At 38.6% G+C, this 17,879-nt stretch overlaps 4 protein-coding genes across 6 annotated transcripts; 3 read left to right on the forward strand and 1 right to left on the reverse strand.

Annotated features, from left to right (window-relative positions):
* Positions 1 to 914: 914 nt before the first annotated feature.
* On the forward strand, positions 915 to 2,418 carry LOC132783494 (uncharacterized). The gene is made up of 2 exons (XM_060788696.1): positions 915 to 1,262; positions 1,321 to 2,418. The coding sequence occupies exons 1-2, from the start codon at positions 986 to 988 to the stop codon at positions 1,521 to 1,523; spliced, it is 480 nt and encodes a 159-aa protein (XP_060644679.1). The 5' UTR covers positions 915 to 985; the 3' UTR covers positions 1,524 to 2,418.
* On the forward strand, positions 2,211 to 5,445 carry LOC132783492 (protein ref(2)P). The gene is made up of 3 exons (XM_060788693.1): positions 2,211 to 2,647; positions 3,349 to 4,962; positions 5,028 to 5,445. Exons 1-3 carry the CDS (start codon positions 2,470 to 2,472, stop codon positions 5,174 to 5,176), a joined length of 1,941 nt encoding a protein of 646 aa, XP_060644676.1. The 5' UTR covers positions 2,211 to 2,469; the 3' UTR covers positions 5,177 to 5,445.
* A 47-nt stretch (positions 5,446 to 5,492) lies between these two features.
* On the reverse strand, positions 5,493 to 6,604 carry LOC132783493 (uncharacterized). 2 transcript variants are annotated; one of them, XM_060788694.1, is made up of 3 exons: positions 6,148 to 6,604; positions 5,855 to 6,077; positions 5,493 to 5,791 (listed from the first exon to the last, which is right to left on the reverse strand). In XM_060788694.1, exons 1-3 carry the CDS (start codon positions 6,424 to 6,426, stop codon positions 5,493 to 5,495), a joined length of 801 nt encoding a protein of 266 aa, XP_060644677.1. In that variant the 5' UTR covers positions 6,427 to 6,604. The 2 variants fall into 2 exon arrangements, with proteins under 2 accessions (XP_060644677.1, XP_060644678.1); XM_060788695.1 differs by having other exon boundaries at positions 5,855 to 6,061; positions 6,148 to 6,342.
* Positions 6,605 to 9,935: 3,331 nt separating this feature from the next.
* Positions 9,936 to 16,495, forward strand: LOC132783491 (murinoglobulin-1). 2 transcript variants are annotated; one of them, XM_060788691.1, is made up of 7 exons: positions 9,936 to 10,156; positions 11,776 to 12,444; positions 12,510 to 12,936; positions 13,002 to 13,318; positions 13,388 to 13,956; positions 14,010 to 16,117; positions 16,179 to 16,495. In XM_060788691.1, the coding sequence occupies exons 1-7, from the start codon at positions 10,074 to 10,076 to the stop codon at positions 16,416 to 16,418; spliced, it is 4,413 nt and encodes a 1,470-aa protein (XP_060644674.1). In that variant the 5' UTR covers positions 9,936 to 10,073; the 3' UTR covers positions 16,419 to 16,495. The 2 variants fall into 2 exon arrangements, with proteins under 2 accessions (XP_060644674.1, XP_060644675.1); XM_060788692.1 differs by having other exon boundaries at positions 13,388 to 13,941; positions 13,998 to 16,117.
* The last annotated feature ends 1,384 nt before the right edge of the window (positions 16,496 to 17,879 follow it).

Here is a 17,879-nt window from a genome sequence, read left to right on the forward strand (position 1 = left end):
CATTGGTGCCGGGTATAAATTAAAAGTAACGGTAATGATGCACTGAAGGATAAGCGAAGTCAGCGTCTAACTCTAATGCCAACTAACTAACTGACATCAAGGGGCCAGCAGCGATAATAAAAGCGGCAATTGCTCAGGCTGAAAACTGAGGCTGAGGCCAGCGCCATAATTTCCTACACGTTCTCGGCACTCGGCAGTCGACACTCGGCTGTGTTTTCAATTGCAAACCAGTTTCCATTGCACACAAAATAATAATAATAAAAAAAAAAACACAAAACCAGCAACAACAACTAAGACGAAAAAGCATCTAACATGCAGTTTCTAGTTTCCAATCTTCCTGTGGAGATTGGAATTGGCTAGAGTGTAAGTAATAGGTGCATTCTAAAGTGATCTCTGACGTTGGTCATTGAACCTGACCATCAACTATGTAAGTACACAGCTGAGCACACATACAGTCGTACAACAAAAACTATCTAACATTTAGAATAAACAAAGTATTACAAGCTAACAATTAGAACGTTTCACCGAATGAATGACTTACGTTTTTTTCTCGCACTTAACTGAATTTGGGTTATTGGGTTATGTTCGTTTGCGCAAATAATTAAGCACTTTGTGGCGACTAATTGCATACTGAAGTGCAGGGAATTAATTCAAATAGAAATACATATGTATTTGATGTAATTTACATGTTTGTCAAGGAAGCATTAGAACTGCGCAAAATTGAGTGGCAAGCTGCGGTCAGTGGCAAATGCAACTGCATCTGCAGTGAAGGTTCTCACATTCGCATCACAATGCGGAAGTCTTTGGGCCATTGAACTGGAATCGGTTGCCTATTCACAGAATCGAGTTTTTTTTTCTTTTTTAACGATCAAACTTCTGGCAAAGGCTCATCTTATGCTCATGCCCAGAACTGTGGCTCATTCGTTGTCCGCTTTCAGACGACGGCGGTCCTGTCTACGCTATAAAAAGAGAAGCATCCAAAAAGATGTGCAAATTCACCAATCGTCTGTTTGTCTTGTTCTTTCTGCAATTTATTGGCTTGGCCATGGCAAAGCCATCAAAAATGCGTAGCTCTGCCAGCGATTTGCTGGAGCTTTTGTACAACGATTATGGGGACTATGGCTATCAGCAAGAGGAGATCCATTATGATCAACGTCAGAAGGGCGAAGAAAATCTGAAATTACGTTTAGATGGTTTCGTAATTGGAATGCCATCGCAAGATGATTCCTCCTGGCTGGACATACTTGCCGATGAATATCTAAGTGAGTTGAATGGTTTCGAAAACTAAATTTACATAATGTAACATATCGCTCCTCTTAGCTAATGCATTCTCGAAGAAAACAGCTGCAGCAGACGCCGAGAATTCTGTAGCGGACACAACCACAGCACAAGTAGTAAATATACCCGCTCCAAAAAAGGACATCGAAAGCCGACAACACGCTAATGATGAAACCGCAAATCCACCGCGAACGAAGACTCATATGCTTCAACTTTTGCAAATGTTGCGACGCACACAGCCCTAAAATAAATTATTATTATAATTTCAATTATTATGCATACACAACATTTACAATATATACAAATTTTATCGAACCAATCACATACGGGACCTCAATTAGTTTCAAATTTAAATTTGGCGCTTTCGAGGGCTGGCACATAATATTTTGTTAACACTGTGCGCGATAGATAGTAACGATAAATGTGAAATATTATCAATACGCATCACTTTGTCACGATAGATTCACGCACACATAAAATACTTGTACTGGTATGGAATATCAGATAACAAATTCATACATTTTAAAATACTCTAACAATTTTGCAAATCTAAGATTACAAACAAGCAATGATTAAATCATTCACGACATTTTAAAGGCATAAAATTTCTAAAACTGTCGTAGCATTATTTTAAAATTAAAAAGAATTGTTTTTAATTTTACTGATAATATTTACAGATTTAATTAGTAATATTTTATATGATCAAAATAACAGCACACAAGTTTATTATAAGAAAAATCGATGTATTAAAAGAATATCGATATATCGATAATACCAGCAATGCTTCTTCACTTCAATTGAGCCAGCTTTAAGCATTACTTTTCATTTTTTAACAAAAATGTATGTGTGCGTGCTACTAGAGTACAAATAGAGCTATTTCAGAGAATGATTTGCAGTATTTTCGGACGAAGAGAATATTCAAGAACCTTCGTGTCCATCATTTATCGACGAGCAGCTGCAGGTATAAAAGCCGACGCTGCACCAACTGCGGTTCGTCAATACAAAACGAAGAACGAAGAACATCGAGTGCGACGCAATTAATTCCATCACACAAATAACAACAGAGAATTCGTGTAACGAAATAAAATTGGTGTAACGAAATAAAATTACAAATAAACAGTAGTTTTGAAAAGCAGTTTACGCAACGTATATTTTATTAATAAACTGAAAATAAAAATAAAAAGTTTTTAAATGGCTGAACGACTATTAAAAATAACCTACCATGGTGCATCAGCTGGTGTAACGAAGAAAATAAATGCATATCTAAAAATGCCGTCCGCTTCATTGAATATATTGCACCGGGAAATTGAGATGTATCTGTTCCAGGAGCGTCAACTGCCCAAAACCGAGATCAGGACATATTGGATAGGTAAGATATTGAATCGATGATATACATAATTGTGAAATAAATGGCAGTGCAACCAAATGTGTGCGGGAGTGTAAATTGTTGTTTCAGAGAACAGCAAGAATATTACAAATTGCGTTTATTTTGTAAATGTACAAATAATACATACATATGTATATACAAATATACTATGTACGTTGTTACTTCTATGTCCAATGTGATTCACACTAATGCGTATCAGTATCAGTAATAGATTTGATAGCGAAAATGTCGAAAAATCGACCACAAAAAACTACACAATGATTCATTTGTACAAGTATGTACCAATTTATATACATATATAATGAAGTAAATACATCGTGAGTATGGACATAGTACATGAATTAAGTTTTAGACTAATGAATGTTTAAACAAGAAACGAAGTACACCGCAGAAATCTACATACATATACTGCATTTTACTCTGTAGTTGTCCCACTCTAACGCATCCATTTCCCATATTGCTTCAAAACCAAAACAAATGTTGGAGTTGCTCAACAGGTCCAAATCGATAGATAAAGAGTAGTCGACGATTTTGCTTAATTTAATAATAGTATTCTTTTGTATGTTTGCAAATCAGACCATGCATGTATACATACATATATCAATTTCACAAGTTTGCCACAAAAACATCAGAAAATTTTGTTTCACTATTACTAATAGTATATACATACTTTTTTCTTTTAGATGCTGATTCTGATGAAATTGAGATTGTCAATCAAAATGACTATGACATTTTTTTGAGCCAATGTGAGAAGAACATGCACATGCAAATCTCAAGTGCCGGTGAAGAAAAGGTGGAAGCCAAACACGATGAAACTGCTGCTCCACCAGTCGACGATCCGAGCAATTTCGTCATTCATGATGGTGTTCAATGCGATGCCTGTGGAACGTTGCCAATGATTGGTTTTCGCTACAAATGCGTGCAGTGTCCCGATTTTGATCTTTGCCAGCGCTGTGAGTCTGCGCACAAGCATTCTGATCACTTGATGGTGCGCATGCCAACCAACAACGGACCAAGCGTCATCGATGCTTGGCTAAGTGGTCCAGGGGCTGGTTCGCACCACCATCGTCGTTCGGGCCGTCGCTTCCGTGGTCAATGTCCATTCGGAGAAGCTGCTGCTGCTGCCACGGCAACTGCTTCATCTCAACCAACAGCTGGAACAGCCACAGATTCGCACAAGGAGAGCCGTCGTGATCGACGTTCTACTCGTCGTCACGGTGGCTTAATGTCTCAGTTTGTTGAGATGATGATGAACTTACCAGAGGCCGCCGCGGCAACAGCCACTCCAGCAGCCGCTGCTCCTTCGGCTGATCCGTCTACGGTTCCAGACTCCAAGGAAACTCAGTGCAAGACCGAAGAACCGACTGCAGCAGCTACCACAAGCTCTGAAAATATTTCAACTGAATCGAAACCTGTTGTGGAGCCCGCTGTCACAGCCAATGTAGAGGAACCAGTAGCTGCTCCACGCACCAAGGAGCAACCAAAACCTGAGGCAGCTGCTTCCACTACCAACAGCACCCCGACAACTCCAGTGATCAACCTGGAGAACTTGGCACAGATGGTGAATCCCGAGTATATGCGAGCTGGCATTGAAATCTTGAACAACTTTAGTGAAATGTTTGCTAAAATGATAGATCCTAATGAGGCAGCTGCCTTTGGGTGTGCGGATACTTCAATGTCTTCTAGTACTTCCTCAGTTCCAAAGAAATCTGAAACTGTCTCTGAGACACCAAAGAATCCTGCCGAAACTGCAGAGTCTACTACATCAACATCTTCGGGCAAGTCTATTGATTCACAAGCATCATCAGAAGAGCAATCAATGCCAGCAGCTTCTATCACATCCGTTGCATCTACCGTTACTGCTCCCATTTCCTCAGTCGCGCAGTCTATTTCTGTTCCAATCGCAAACGAAGAAAAAGAAGAACGCCGCAGGTCAGATAGTTTGGATCAGGACTGGCAGATGATTGATAACAGTACTGCTCCCATTGCCAATGTGTCTAGTACCGATGCATTGATCAACTTGAACTCAACTAGCACCAATTCCGCTACCAATACGGATGCTTCGGTGTCGCCATCGCGCGACTATGTGCAGCTTGGTGAAATGCTGCGTCAACATATTAACGAGGAGCAGCAACGTGAACAGACAACGGCACATACCCAAACTTCACAAGTGGATACAGTGAGCACCTCGACGTCGACCAATTCGGTGGCCACTAACAGCATCTCGACATCGACAACAAATGCTCCTCGTCCTCTGGCACCAGAACAGAAGCGCACCGTGCCCATCTATCACACTGGTAATTTCACCTTTAGATATGAAATATGCGTAACTTGTTAATTTATTTGTTTCTCGTCATCACAGATGAACGCATTAATGCTGCAGTGCACGCTATGATGGCTATGGGCTTTAGCAACGAAGGTGCCTGGCTCACACAGTTGTTGGAATCGGTTGAGGGCAACATTCCCGCTGCTCTGGACATAATGCACACATCACAGAGCGGACGCAACTGATGCTTTCTCTCGCGCATCTATCACTTAATCCACTTCAATATCTAAAATATTATGTTAGTTTGTAGAAAACCGTAAGCGTCGGATCTGTTTTATTTGTGGTGATTGTTTGCTATATCCATTGCTAGTAACATGGAACTATAAGCTATATCTAATATTCTAATTGTATCCAGATGCAGTCGCAAATAATCAAAACTATATACAATATATATACTATATCAATGTATCGTTATTAATCAACAAATAAAAGCATAAATATGAATGTAAAACAGTTTGAATATAGTGTGGAATGAGGTTCGAGAATGAGAGTCAATTTTGTTTACTCGCTTATCTGCCTCCACAATAGTGTTACAATTTCGCGAGAAAATCGTCTCAGCTCGTAGTTCACAGTGGTGACAGTGGCAATAAACGTAAACAACTTAAATAACCGCACGTGGTGGGCTTTCCATTGACGTCGGGCAAAACCCGTGTTGTAGCTGTACATTTGGGAGATCATCAAAGACAGGAAACTGCTGAGAGCACAAAAGCGATGGACGAGCTGAAGCGTTTTGCTTGTGATGAAATAAAGTGGCAAGCCACTCAGAACAGTGCACAGCAGCAGGGCACACCCAATGATACCTAAAAGAAGCAGAGATACATTTAGGGAATATGCCATCGGATAGTGAATTCATATCCACTTACCTGAGAAACCGTGATTGCTACGGAAGTGCTTGACGTTGGCATTTGGGTCCTCGCGTTTGCGTTCAAGTTTCTGCCATGTTTTGATGCCAACACCACCGACACCGACTACAAATGCGAGCAGACCCAAGGCGCCGTGCAGCAGATCTAAGTTGAAGATACCTAGGTAAGATTCGAGGACCCTGCTGTGCCGCACCAGCAGCGCTTCCCCTAAACAAAATACAAACTGTCAATGATAGAAAAAGAACGTCTAATTGTATTTTGAGTTCAAGGACGAGAGAGAGGATAATACTTACAGCTACGGTGCAGTAAAAGGCATGTCCCGCAGTGTGGACCATCTTCAAGGACACACATTTGTGCACCACGAACGCCGTGATACCTGCGAGGAGAACGTGCGAAACGAAGGTACAGAAACCAAAATAAAATCCCGCTGAGGCGATGTCTATGCCTGCAGTGGTGTTGTTAAGGCTGCCATTGTCTTCGTGTTGTAATCCGGAATATTCCAGTAGATCTTCAGTTTCGCAAACATCAAGAGATCCCGAGGAGCTGCAGCCTTGTAAAACGTTGCTTGCCATTTTAATGCTATTTGTTTGTAGTTAATTTTTTTGATTTTGTTATGGGGAAAATTCCGTTAAGCTTTTTATCTACTACGTGAGACACGCACGTTGGGCAGATAAGTTTTCGATTGCGCTGTAAAGTTTCGAGAGAACCGCGCGCTACAACAGTCTGGCAGCGTTTGAAACGCATGGCGCTGCCAGCAAACAGCTGAGCTCAGCTGGATCTCCCCGAGAACTTTCAAATCAATTGGAGCGTGACTCAGCGATCTTTCACGTGCTTCAGCCTCACCTTGGTGGGTAAAAGGCGGCAGCAGGGGCAGCGAACAGCAAAAAGCAACCACTCTACCAGCCACAGGTGGCGTCGCTTGGCATTGCTCAGATTTGCGGATATACACATCTATATGTTCATGAAGGCATACTCAGATTTTTAATCATTATCATGTTATTTTCGGCCAATACGAAACCGGTTTGCCAAATTGATCGCGGTACTTTTTACACAGTTGACGGCCGACTGCGCACAATTATTTCGGTTCACCCTAAAATCGCTGCCATGAATCATTTCATTCGAATGTTATGAAATTCTAGCTGAAAGCAAAGTGGCTGATAAAAGAGCGAGCAGAAGTACAAGCAAAAACGAAAAATACGGTACCATCGACAATCAAATGCGCTACTTTGAATTCACATCAAGATAATCGTAACTGATTCTAGCTGTCAAGAACGACAGACCTAAAAAATTAGATAACTGTTAGCATACACACGAAAGACACATTAAAATATTTACTTTGACAAAACTAGACCCATATGTTCTTCAACGCCCCAATTTAATTTTATTTCTTTGTTATTTAATTAGTACTCTGCAACTTAAACTAATCATAAAATGCACAATATACATAAAAAAATAAAACATACAATATTTAAATTTATTAAGACATGTACTTTATAGTGCCATTTTAAAGAGTTGCGATTTTTACAATCATAGCTCGACTGTAGCTATCTCATTTGCTTGTTTAGAACATTTTATTACTTTCCCTAAGTTGTATAAATTATATTTTAAATTTTATGAAAATTATATTGGTTATTTTTATATATAAAAATTAGTAGAGATATGTATATTCTAGTGCGTGACGTGTTTACATTAGTTCGTGACGTAATAAATAAACAAGTATATATTAAATGATGGAAATAAAGTTTTATAGAATAACTTCTAATACAGAAACTCTTTAGGTGCTGTTATGAATGCAAAGTTTGAAAGTCATATCAGTCTTTTATGAACTCCGGACGATTGATGATAATTGAGCACCATTAAAAGGGGACTTACATTCACCGCAATCTTCGTTTCATGGCAATGTGAAAATAAAACACACCAAATGATGACGTCATTTGAGATAAAATAGCTAAGCACAACAAATACATCTAAAAACAGCTCACGCATACAAATGTATGTGCATTTGTTTGCCACAGAGCGGCAATAAACAGAGAGACACAGAGAGAAAAAGTTAGTAAGCAGTTGCCTTTCACGTCGTCTGCCGGTTTGTTTTCAGTTGTGTTGTTGATTTCTCAATATATTGTTTATCACTTTGGCTAGTGGAAAATATCAACCAGAAATTGTTTAAAATCCCAAAATTTAGATCATCATACTGAACACTAATTTAACAAAAAATACGATATTTTTGCATTACTGGAACGTTGGTAAAGGTTTTTCCCAATCCCAAAAAAGTACGACAATAGTCAATTAAAATTAATAACCACATCTATACGTGACAATCGTGACGTCATTGGGTGCGACACGAAGCAAATAAATTAACCTAAACTTTTAAATATACGCTAAACATATGACAATTAAAGTGCTAATAACTAACCAGAATATGAAATAAAATATAAACAAAATTTCACATCGAATTTAAGATCAATTTAATTAAGCACACAAGTGAGAAATGAAATCTATATTATTTCAATGCACGAAATGGCTATTATTACTTTTAATTCATATAATAGTACATCCACTATTATTGTGCTTATCAAGATCTGAACGCCCTTTGAAAACAAATAAAAATCAGATGCATACGTATGTATGTAAATACGTACTATAAATGTATGAGTATATTTGTGTCACAGCTAAAACGTTTTTCAGGTTTTTTGTTGTCCGTATACTAGTGAAATACTTCATACTGTATGATATCATATTTACAGTACCTGCAAGCAATATTCTTCGTCTTGCCCCACAATTGCGATTTCTTAATGCAATATGCTTTCAAATGTCAAGAAAAAGTTGTCTCGATAAATTCTATTTTTATCTAGTAAAACATACATACATATGTATACATAAAATATAATGTTTAACAAATTGGCTGATTAATGATTTATATTAGTACGTAATTTGTAATATGGATTTTGTATATGCCTTATTTCCGATACATGTGGCATATTTTTTTAATCTACCAATGAAATCGCAAACACATTTAAAGTTCAGGGCCAGTGACATAGGGTTATATTTCACAAACGATAATAGAATACTTGGAATTTTTAAAAATTATTTTCAAATTTATACATAAGTAAAAATTTAATTAAGTGTCGTATAGATAGAGTAGGGAGGTTCTTTTCAAGAAAACTTGTTTTCATATGTAACCCCTCTTGATCTTCTTCTTGCGACTTACCGGCAAGTTATTCGTTTTGTTTTATTACTTAATTTGACTTTAAATTTCTTTAATTGATTCTCGGTCATTATTCATAGCAGACATACACGTACTCGTTTATAATTATCAGTGTTTTGGTTTTTTTTATTTTTTATTTAACTTTTTCTGTTGTTGTTGTGTGGCTAAAGTTGGCGTCGATGCGCTGCTCGACAGCTCAGATTTTTATTGAAAAAACCAGAAAATAACAAGTAAAAAATGTGTAGTCGACTGTTAGATACCCGCCTCCCCATTTTCAATATAATCATAATCTAAAAATATACCAAATTAAAATTCCGAAAGTATAGTAAAATAAATTGAAGGCAATATTTTGTATACCAATATATTATTACTTTTAAAATATTCCATAAAGTACAAAATATACCAGGTTGTCCACAAAACAACTAAAATAGTTGGTTTTTAGCCGTTTTTTTCTACACAAAATTATTTCTTAAATGACTATTTACATTTTTTTAGGATCGCAACTATACACAACTAAAACTATACTTGCCATTAGCTTTTTTCACTTTGCGGTAGCGGAATTGGGGCTGCAACAATCTAAAGCGAACTTGTTCTTTAAACAAAAAACTAACAAGTGCTGTCGAAGGAAATTTTACTTTAACTCTTATAGTCTCTGAGATCTGGGTGTGCATACGAACGGACGGGCAGACAGACAGACGGACATAGCTATGTCATCTCGGCTGTTGCCGTTGTTCAAGAATATATATATTTTATGGGGTCAGAGGTAACCCATTCTGCCTTTTACATAGATTACCTGCAGACACAAAGTTATAATACTCTTCTACTCTACGTGTATCAGGTATAAAAGTATTAAGTACAGCTGAGCAGTTGAGCAGCTCAACCAGTCGAAGCTCAGCTCTGAGCCCGGTCGGTTGTGTTATCGCAGCCTATTGTAAATCTTCTATTAACTTTAACCAGACTATTTATCAGTTATTATTATCGTTTTCTTCCAATAACAAAAAACAATAATTCAAAATGCGTCTAGTAGACGCTTTTGCTGTCATCACTTTCGTGGCTATCGGTCTCCTACAAATGGCGGAACTAGTCAAGTGTGAGGGGTAAGTGAAAATCCAATCTACATATGTATTGTATATATGATTTACTAATTTCTGTGTATACAAATAGTATTTTAAATGTGGATTTCATTGATTTTTCATTTAATTTTTTTTTAAGTGAATAAATAGTATTCTCTAGGCTAAAGTTCATTGTGCCAAATATATTGCTATAGAAAAACATTGCCAATTTTTAATTTTTTTTGTTGTGGAGTGGCTCAAATTTTGTCAAAGATAAATGACATCTGATACCTACAAGACTTAAACGAGACCCGATTAAGTTTATTATTTTTCTGTTTATTGATAGCGTGACGACGACCTTACTTTAGATAAAAACAAGTCCCTCATTCAGGTGTTAGCCTACCTATATATCTACATACATTTAGTTTGCTCAGCGCTTAACACCTTATAAGTAATATATAAATTTGTTTTGCCCATTAGCAGTTGCTTTTCTGAGAAGATTACTGGAAATACAAATATATTAGCTAGACATACTAATGAATCCTCCCAGAGTTAAACAAAACGTAAAAGTAATTCTATTACATTCACATCTTAAGCATCTAACCCGAAACAAATTTGAATATTTATTTCAATATCAGATGGATATATAATTTGTATCACTTACCCACTATCGAAAAGAAAATATTTGATTATCAATTAATTAATGTAAAATATATGTAGTAGTAGTTTGGTAGTAAGTTGTTAAATTATTACCAAATTAAGTAAGCAGGAAAAATTTAAATTTTATTAATTAGGACGGCTCAAAGTCGGAAATCAACTTTTATGTCACGGTAACAGCTTTCATTTTAAGAAAGTCCAAAACATTCACGGCTCATTTTTAATTCAACTTACATAACATGGTACTGAAGCCGGTTTCCACAGATCAGGTTCTAAAAGTATGTACCGTTAAATGTGTGCAAATTAAATAAATTTTATAAATGACTCAAAGCAGAGAAATTTTATTTGCAAAATGTCGAATATAAAATACTCTTGCAAAGTGAAGTCAATTTAATAAAAAACTTTGGATAATCCTAATTTATAAATATATCTGAAGAAACCGTGATAAATGACATCTACATACATATATAATAATTCAATTAAGACAGATTAAGATAACTTGAATTCTGAATTACTAAATTTAAAATACAGTTAACTGATGTATGCAAATGTCGAAATGCTTAAAACAGTCCCAATCACATGATAAACTTGAATAATTTTGTATTTTTTAACAATTAATTCGTTATCAAAGTTTCAAGACAAGCTTCTGAAAGGTTGCAGGGGTCTTTTTAATATTTTGTATGAATGGTGGAATACAACAAATAGGAACATAATCAAATAATTTCAACAACACAATTTGAAATCAAAACGTACTGAAGCGACAGAATTTAGTTCATACATACATATATTGAACTGTACGCATCTGTGTCGAGCTGATATTGAGAAACTTCAAGCGTGGCATTGAATGTTCACAAAAAAATATAAAAACAAGACAAACAAAAAAACCCATAGAAATCAAATTTAAAAGCTAATGAATGTTTTTATGTTTAGACATTATTAATTCAACTTGAAATTTTATTGATTATAATGAAGTATTAAATATTAATTTAATTGTTTTGCCCCCGCAGTCAATACACTATAGTTGGACCTGGAACTATACATTCGCATCGTGATTACAATGTGGCTGTTGCCGTTCACAATATTAAGGAGCCAGTCACACTGAAAGTTGGCATTACAGGACCTTCGCACAATGAGACACAAACAGTGGAGCTTGCCAAGCCCGATGAGTTCAAGCAGATCACCTTCAGTTTGCCCCCGCTGAAGTCTGGTGACTATAATCTAACAGCGGAGGGTGTGTCGGGGTTGGAGTTCAAAAATACTACAAAGCTGGAGTGGGCTGAGTTCAAGGCCTATGTAAAGATCCAAACTGACAAGGGAAAGTATAAGCCAGGCGATACTATCAACTACCGTGTGCTCTTCTTGGATGAGAACTTGAAGCCAGATAAGGCCGATGATAATGTGGTCGTGTGGTTCGAGGACTCAAAGCGTAATCGTATTAAGGAGGAAAAACACATCAAGACTCGAAGTGGTGTCTATACAGGCAAATTTGTACTCTCTGAATTTGCCACGTTGGGCAGCTGGTCACTTATTGCTCAGAATGGAGGATCCTACTATTCAGATGAGCGCGTTTACTTTGATGTCGAGAAATATGTTCTGCCGAAGTACTCGATTAGTATGGACGCCACTCAGTCAGTGTCGGTCAAGGATGGTGACATGCAGGTCGTGGTCCGAGCCAAGTGAGTAGTTAACAGATAGATACATATATTCCTAACCACCAATCAAACCAATTATTTTTAATAAGTTATACCTACGGCAAGCCGGTGAACGGTAAAGTTCTACTTAATTTGCATACGGATGAGTCGAGCACATGGAGCAATGTGGATGGAAAGACAGTGCGCACAGATACTCCCGGTCATGCCATCATCAGGACTACAGATATGGTCAACGGCAAGGCAAAGTTTGATATAAATGTCAAAGAATTCGAAAATCATTTGCCCTACAAGACCTCGGCGACGTACGCTCAAATTTTGGCCACCGTTGAGGAGGACTTTACCGGCGTGAAGCTCAATGAAACTGGAGGTACTTTGATCTATCCCTACCGCTACGAGATGACGTGCACGGATTACAGTAGCTGCTACTCCTTTGTTCCCGACAAGGAGCATGAAATAATCTTCAAGATCACACTCGTAGATGGCACTCTTCTGCAGGACACTAAAGGTGTGGTAAAGGTAGGCATTCGGTAGTGATTAAGCGCATCTCAAATCAAAAAGTTAAATTGATATTCCCTATTAAGGTCAAATTCACCGAGGGTATACGTCATAGAATATATGGAGATGAGTCCGAATTGCCTAAAATCGAGAAGGAACCCTTGTTCTTTGAGACTCACCTCAACGAATCAAGTTTGGCTGTTTTCAAGGTCGTCTTACCCGATCTACCAGACATGGAGAATTTCACACGTTACTACAAGATCGAGCTGAATTATGGCGGCGAAGATCGTGAACTTTACACCACCTATCCCTACAGGGAGCCCAAAAAAATTGAAAACCCTGAAGAGGAAAAGGAGAAGGAATGGTTCAAGGTTGATGTGCAGAGACCCAAGGACACCTGGAGGTTTGCATAAATAATTAACCATATTAATCCAACTCTAACCTATTTACATTCTCTTTCACTCGAGTGTAGTCTTAAAATTGGGCAGGAGTATCAGGTTACTCTGAATTCGAGCAGACCCCTCAACTACTTTGTGTACAATATTATTGGACGTGGCAATGTGCTACACACGGAACGTGTGGAGCTCAGTGAACCCCAGAAGGTTTACAATATCACTCTGACGCCATCATTTATCACATCACCCAATGGTCGCATTTATGTTTACTATGTGGATGACACTGGTGAATTCCGTTACGCTGAGGAAAGTTTCCACGTCGAGGTGGAACTCCAGAACCAGATCAATGTTACTGCTCCGGAGGAGGTGAAACCAGGTGCAGAAGTTGAGTTGGAGATCAAGACGGCTCCTCAGTCGTTTGTTGGTCTGTTGGCTGTGGATAAGAGCGTCTTGCTATTGGGCAACAACAATGATCTGAGACATGATACGTTCAACTGGCGTCTAAGTCGCTACGACACAAACACTCCTTGGCAGGGTGGTTACTCCTATTATCCTGGTGAACGCAGCGGAGTTGTCACAATGACGAACGCCAATTTCTTTTACAATCGTACGGCGCCCGTTTATTACCCACGTAAGACGAAATTACGTAAGCAATGCAAACATTATTCTGACTTCCATAAATTGCAGAGGCCTTTTCAGGTGGTGTCATGCGCAAGACAGGAGTCTTACATAGTGTCCACACCACAACTGCCGCCCTTGGCGCAGCTGCTCCCGTGGCCGACGCAGTTGGCGGTTTTGCTGAATCTGCAGCAGCTGCACCTGCGGCACCTGTGGTCCGCAGGAACTTTGTGGAAACATGGCTGTTTGAAGACATTGAAGAGACCAAAACCGAGATTTTCAAGTGGGTCAGGAAGATTCCCGATACCATTACAAGCTGGGTCCTCACCGCTTTTGCTGTGCATCCCGAGAAGGGACTGGCCGTAACCAATGATCAACTGAACATTAAGACATTCCAGCCGTTCTTTGTATCCATTCGCTTGCCTTACTCCGTGAAGCGTGGCGAAGTCATCAGTGTGCCCGCCCTGGTCTTCAACTACCTACCCAAACAGTTGGACGTGGAGGTTGTACTCAACAACGAGGACAATGAATACGAGTTTGTGGATGTCTCCAACGAAGTGATTGACGAACAGAAGCGTTCGCAGACAGTACGAGTGGGTGCCAACGCTGCAGCTGGTGTTTCCTTCCTGGTGCGTCCCAAGATCATTGGCAGCATACTGCTCAAGTTTACGGCCATTTCACCTGTGGCAGGCGATGCTGTGCACAAGACTCTGAAGGTGGTGCCTGAAGGTGTTACAGAGTACAGAAACCGCGCTTTCTTCGTCAATCTGAAGGATGTTGGTGAGCACAAGGATAGCTTTGAGCTGGAATTGCCAGAAGATATTGTACCGGACTCACAGCATGTGGAATTTGGCTTAGTCGGTGATCTGCTTGGTCCCGTGATTAAGAATCTGGAGCGTCTGCTGCATTTGCCCAGCGGCTGTGGTGAGCAGACAATGTCCAAGTTGGTACCCAACTATCTGGTGCATGACTACCTAAAGAGCATTAAGAAGCTGACACCCGAACTGGACGCTCGCATTAAGCGTAACTTGGAGCAGGGCTATCAACACATGTTCCATTATCGTCACGACGATGGCAGTTATAGCTCGTTTGGTCCTGGCAAGTGGCGCGAGGAGGATCCAGATCGCAATGGTTCCACCTGGCTGACTGCCTATGTGTTACGTTCATTTAGCCAGATCAAGGACATCATTAAGGTGGACGAGAAACAACTGGAACAAGGCTATGAGTTCCTACTCACTCGCCAGGCCGAAAACGGCAGCTTTACTGAGACAGGCGAATACTTCTATGGCTCAACCCGTTCAGGACTTACGCTCACGGCTAACGCACTGCTCGCCTTGTTGGAGCAGGAGAAGCCCAACCAAGAGGCTGTTGACAAGGCTGTTGCCTATTTGAGCGCCAATACTAATGAAAAAGAATCGGAAGAGCTTTTGCCTCGAGCCATTGCCACCTATGCTCTGCAGAAGGCTAAGGCCCCGGATGCTGCCAAGCATGTGGCGGCGATTAAGGCGCTAGCCAAAACCGAAGATGATCGTACTTGGTGGTCCGACGATGTGGAGAAGCTGAGGACCGGTAAATGTGGTCGCTGGTGGTGCTGGATCTGGAGTCACGACATCGAAATCACCTCATACGCACTGCTCACACTGCTCGAAGAGGAGTCTCCCGAGTCGGTACTCGATTCGATCCGTTGGCTGGTGGCTCAGCGTAATAGCTACGGTGGTTTTGCCTCCACTCAGGATACAGTGACCGGTCTGCAGGCTCTGATTCAGTTCGCCAAGAAGTCTGGATATGAGGCAGCCAAGTGGGATTTGAGCGTTTCCAATCAAGGCCAGCGCGAAAAGACCGAAAAGCTTACTGTCAACGAAGAGAATGATTTGTTGCTCCAAACCGTAGAGTTTCCCCAGGGAACCAAGTCATTGACTTATGAGGCCAAGGGCACGGGTGCAGCCTTGGTTCAAATCAGCTATCAGTATAATATCGTCGAAAAGGATCCAAAGCCGAGTTTCAAGATTCAAACGATCATTAAGCCCGAGACCACCAAGTCAAAACTGGAGTTGAGCGTGTGCGTGGAGTACGTAGAAGAGGGCAAAGCAAAGGCTTCCAATATGGCCATATTGGAGGTATCACTGCCCTCCGGCTACACTGTCGAAGAAGACAGCTTTAAGGAGATCCAGGAGATTGAGCGCGTCAGGGTGAGTTTTAATTAAGTAAATTATAATTAATTTACTAATATTTATATCTTGGTTTTTCCAGCTGGTTGAAACTAAGAATGACGACTCTGTGGTGGTCATCTATTTTGAGAGCCTGCCCAAGGGTGAGCTCAAGTGCGTGCCCATCGAAGCGTTCAAGACTCACGCAGTAGCCAATCAGAAGCCCTCTCCAGTCGTTCTCTATGACTACTACGATAACAACAAGAAAGCCACTGATTACTATCAGGTGGAATCGAAACTTTGCGATATCTGTGAAGGCGACGATTGTACCGCCAAGTGTTAGACGAGATTTTTTCCTATTTGCGAATAGGAAAAAATTAAATTTCGATAAATTAAATAAACTGTTGTGATCATAATGTACATCTAAATTGTTTTTCTTATAAAACTGCGGATAAAACTCTTTTCCTAATCGGTTAATTCGAAAACTATTAAAAAAGTAATTAAAAAGCTCGATATTTTTGTAAATGCAATATAATTATTTCTCAGTATTTTTAAGTTTTTCTTTAAATGAATATTAAAGTTTAATGTCATTCATTTTGTTTCTATATTTACAAAACTTTTGAATTTTTTTTTTAGGATTCAATACTAAAAATATTTGTATTAAATAAGAATAAAAGAATTTAGAATTTTATATATCTTTGAGTCAATGACTCACAAAGAATACTAAGAACTGGGAGTTTCACACATTAATCATTAATAAAAATATACATAGAAATTTAATTTGCCAACAGCGTTATTATCAGATCATTTCTGACTGATCACGACTGATCATTTAATACAAAACCCAAATGGTAAGAGTTAAGATGACGACATTGTAATATTTGAAAGTTGATTATCAAATTTTTTAATAGTATGTTCTTTTTTTAAAGTATACTTAAGGGTAGTCCATAGCTTACGTAGTCAGGTTTTTCGTGATTTTGACTCAATCCCTCTCATGAAATCAAAAGTAATTATTCAAGTAACTCCTCCCCTTGAATTAAGTAATCATACCGAAACAAACCAAAAGCTTATAACCAGATAGATACTTTTTTCCTTTTTTTATTCTATGGATTCTCTGAACGGAGCTGAAATCTAATCCAATAGATATAATTGATACTATACTATAAGCTAGCTCAATTTTCTATACGCTCATCTTCAATATGTAAATGCACTTGCTTTTATTTAAATCAGTTCGGTGCAATATGTTCAAATTAATACTTGCAATGTAATTTTTGTCCAAGCTATTCAAATATATTCAACTCTTCGACCCCTCCCTCCAATAGGTATTTACGTTCCTAGAAAATCTCGCGCGAAACGAAATTATGTTAAGCGGAACATGGATTCACTACAAAAAAAAGGCGTTTGGTTCTGAAATTCAAAATTGGCAATAAACAATTTTGTTATTGTTAAAATTTGGTCTGTTAAAAATTACACAAATATTAAAAAAGTTACTTAAAAAGTTAAGTTCATAAACAAACAAAACAAAATGTTAAAAAGACAGTTTAAGCCTTTTCGTTGAAATATGTATGTTTTCGCACTACAAATTACTCTAAAAGCCAAATAAAGAAGGGTCACTTTTATTTGAATAGACTTTTATTGGATCGATGTGGTTAGTCTTCTCAAACCCGTTAATAAAATAGTACCTCTTCAATTACTTAAAATATATGAATTACTTTTAAAGTACATAATTTGAAAACATACTGCACAATACTCGTATTATTTAATGATGGAGGCTAAACTTTTTTTTTTTAAATGGGAAAAATTC

This window comes from Drosophila nasuta, chromosome 2L, assembly GCF_023558535.2.
Source record: "Drosophila nasuta strain 15112-1781.00 chromosome 2L, ASM2355853v1, whole genome shotgun sequence".
Classification (NCBI taxonomy): Eukaryota; Metazoa; Arthropoda; class Insecta; order Diptera; family Drosophilidae; genus Drosophila; species Drosophila nasuta.

Excerpts from the sequence above, each read along its gene's own strand:
- LOC132783494 (XM_060788696.1), top strand. The coding sequence starts at position 986 with ATGTGCAAATTCACCAATCGTCTGTTTGTCTTGTTCTTTCTGCAATTT. Across the intron at positions 1,263-1,320 it reads ACTTGCCGATGAATATCTAA|CTAATGCATTCTCGAAGAAA; the intron begins GTGAGTTGAATG and ends CGCTCCTCTTAG.
- LOC132783492 (XM_060788693.1), top strand. The coding sequence starts at position 2,470 with ATGGCTGAACGACTATTAAAAATAACCTACCATGGTGCATCAGCTGGT. Across the intron at positions 2,648-3,348 it reads GATCAGGACATATTGGATAG|ATGCTGATTCTGATGAAATT; the intron begins GTAAGATATTGA and ends TTTTTCTTTTAG. Across the intron at positions 4,963-5,027 it reads CGTGCCCATCTATCACACTG|ATGAACGCATTAATGCTGCA; the intron begins GTAATTTCACCT and ends TCGTCATCACAG.
- LOC132783493 (XM_060788694.1), bottom strand. The coding sequence starts at position 6,426 with ATGGCAAGCAACGTTTTACAAGGCTGCAGCTCCTCGGGATCTCTTGAT. Across the intron at positions 6,078-6,147 it reads CCTTTTACTGCACCGTAGCT|TTTGTATTTTGTTTAGGGGA; the intron begins GTAAGTATTATC and ends TATCATTGACAG. Across the intron at positions 5,792-5,854 it reads TAGCAATCACGGTTTCTCAG|GTATCATTGGGTGTGCCCTG; the intron begins GTAAGTGGATAT and ends TGCTTCTTTTAG.
- LOC132783491 (XM_060788691.1), top strand. The coding sequence starts at position 10,074 with ATGCGTCTAGTAGACGCTTTTGCTGTCATCACTTTCGTGGCTATCGGT. Across the intron at positions 13,957-14,009 it reads CCCACGTAAGACGAAATTAC|GTGGTGTCATGCGCAAGACA; the intron begins GTAAGCAATGCA and ends AGGCCTTTTCAG. Across the intron at positions 16,118-16,178 it reads AGGAGATTGAGCGCGTCAGG|CTGGTTGAAACTAAGAATGA; the intron begins GTGAGTTTTAAT and ends TGGTTTTTCCAG.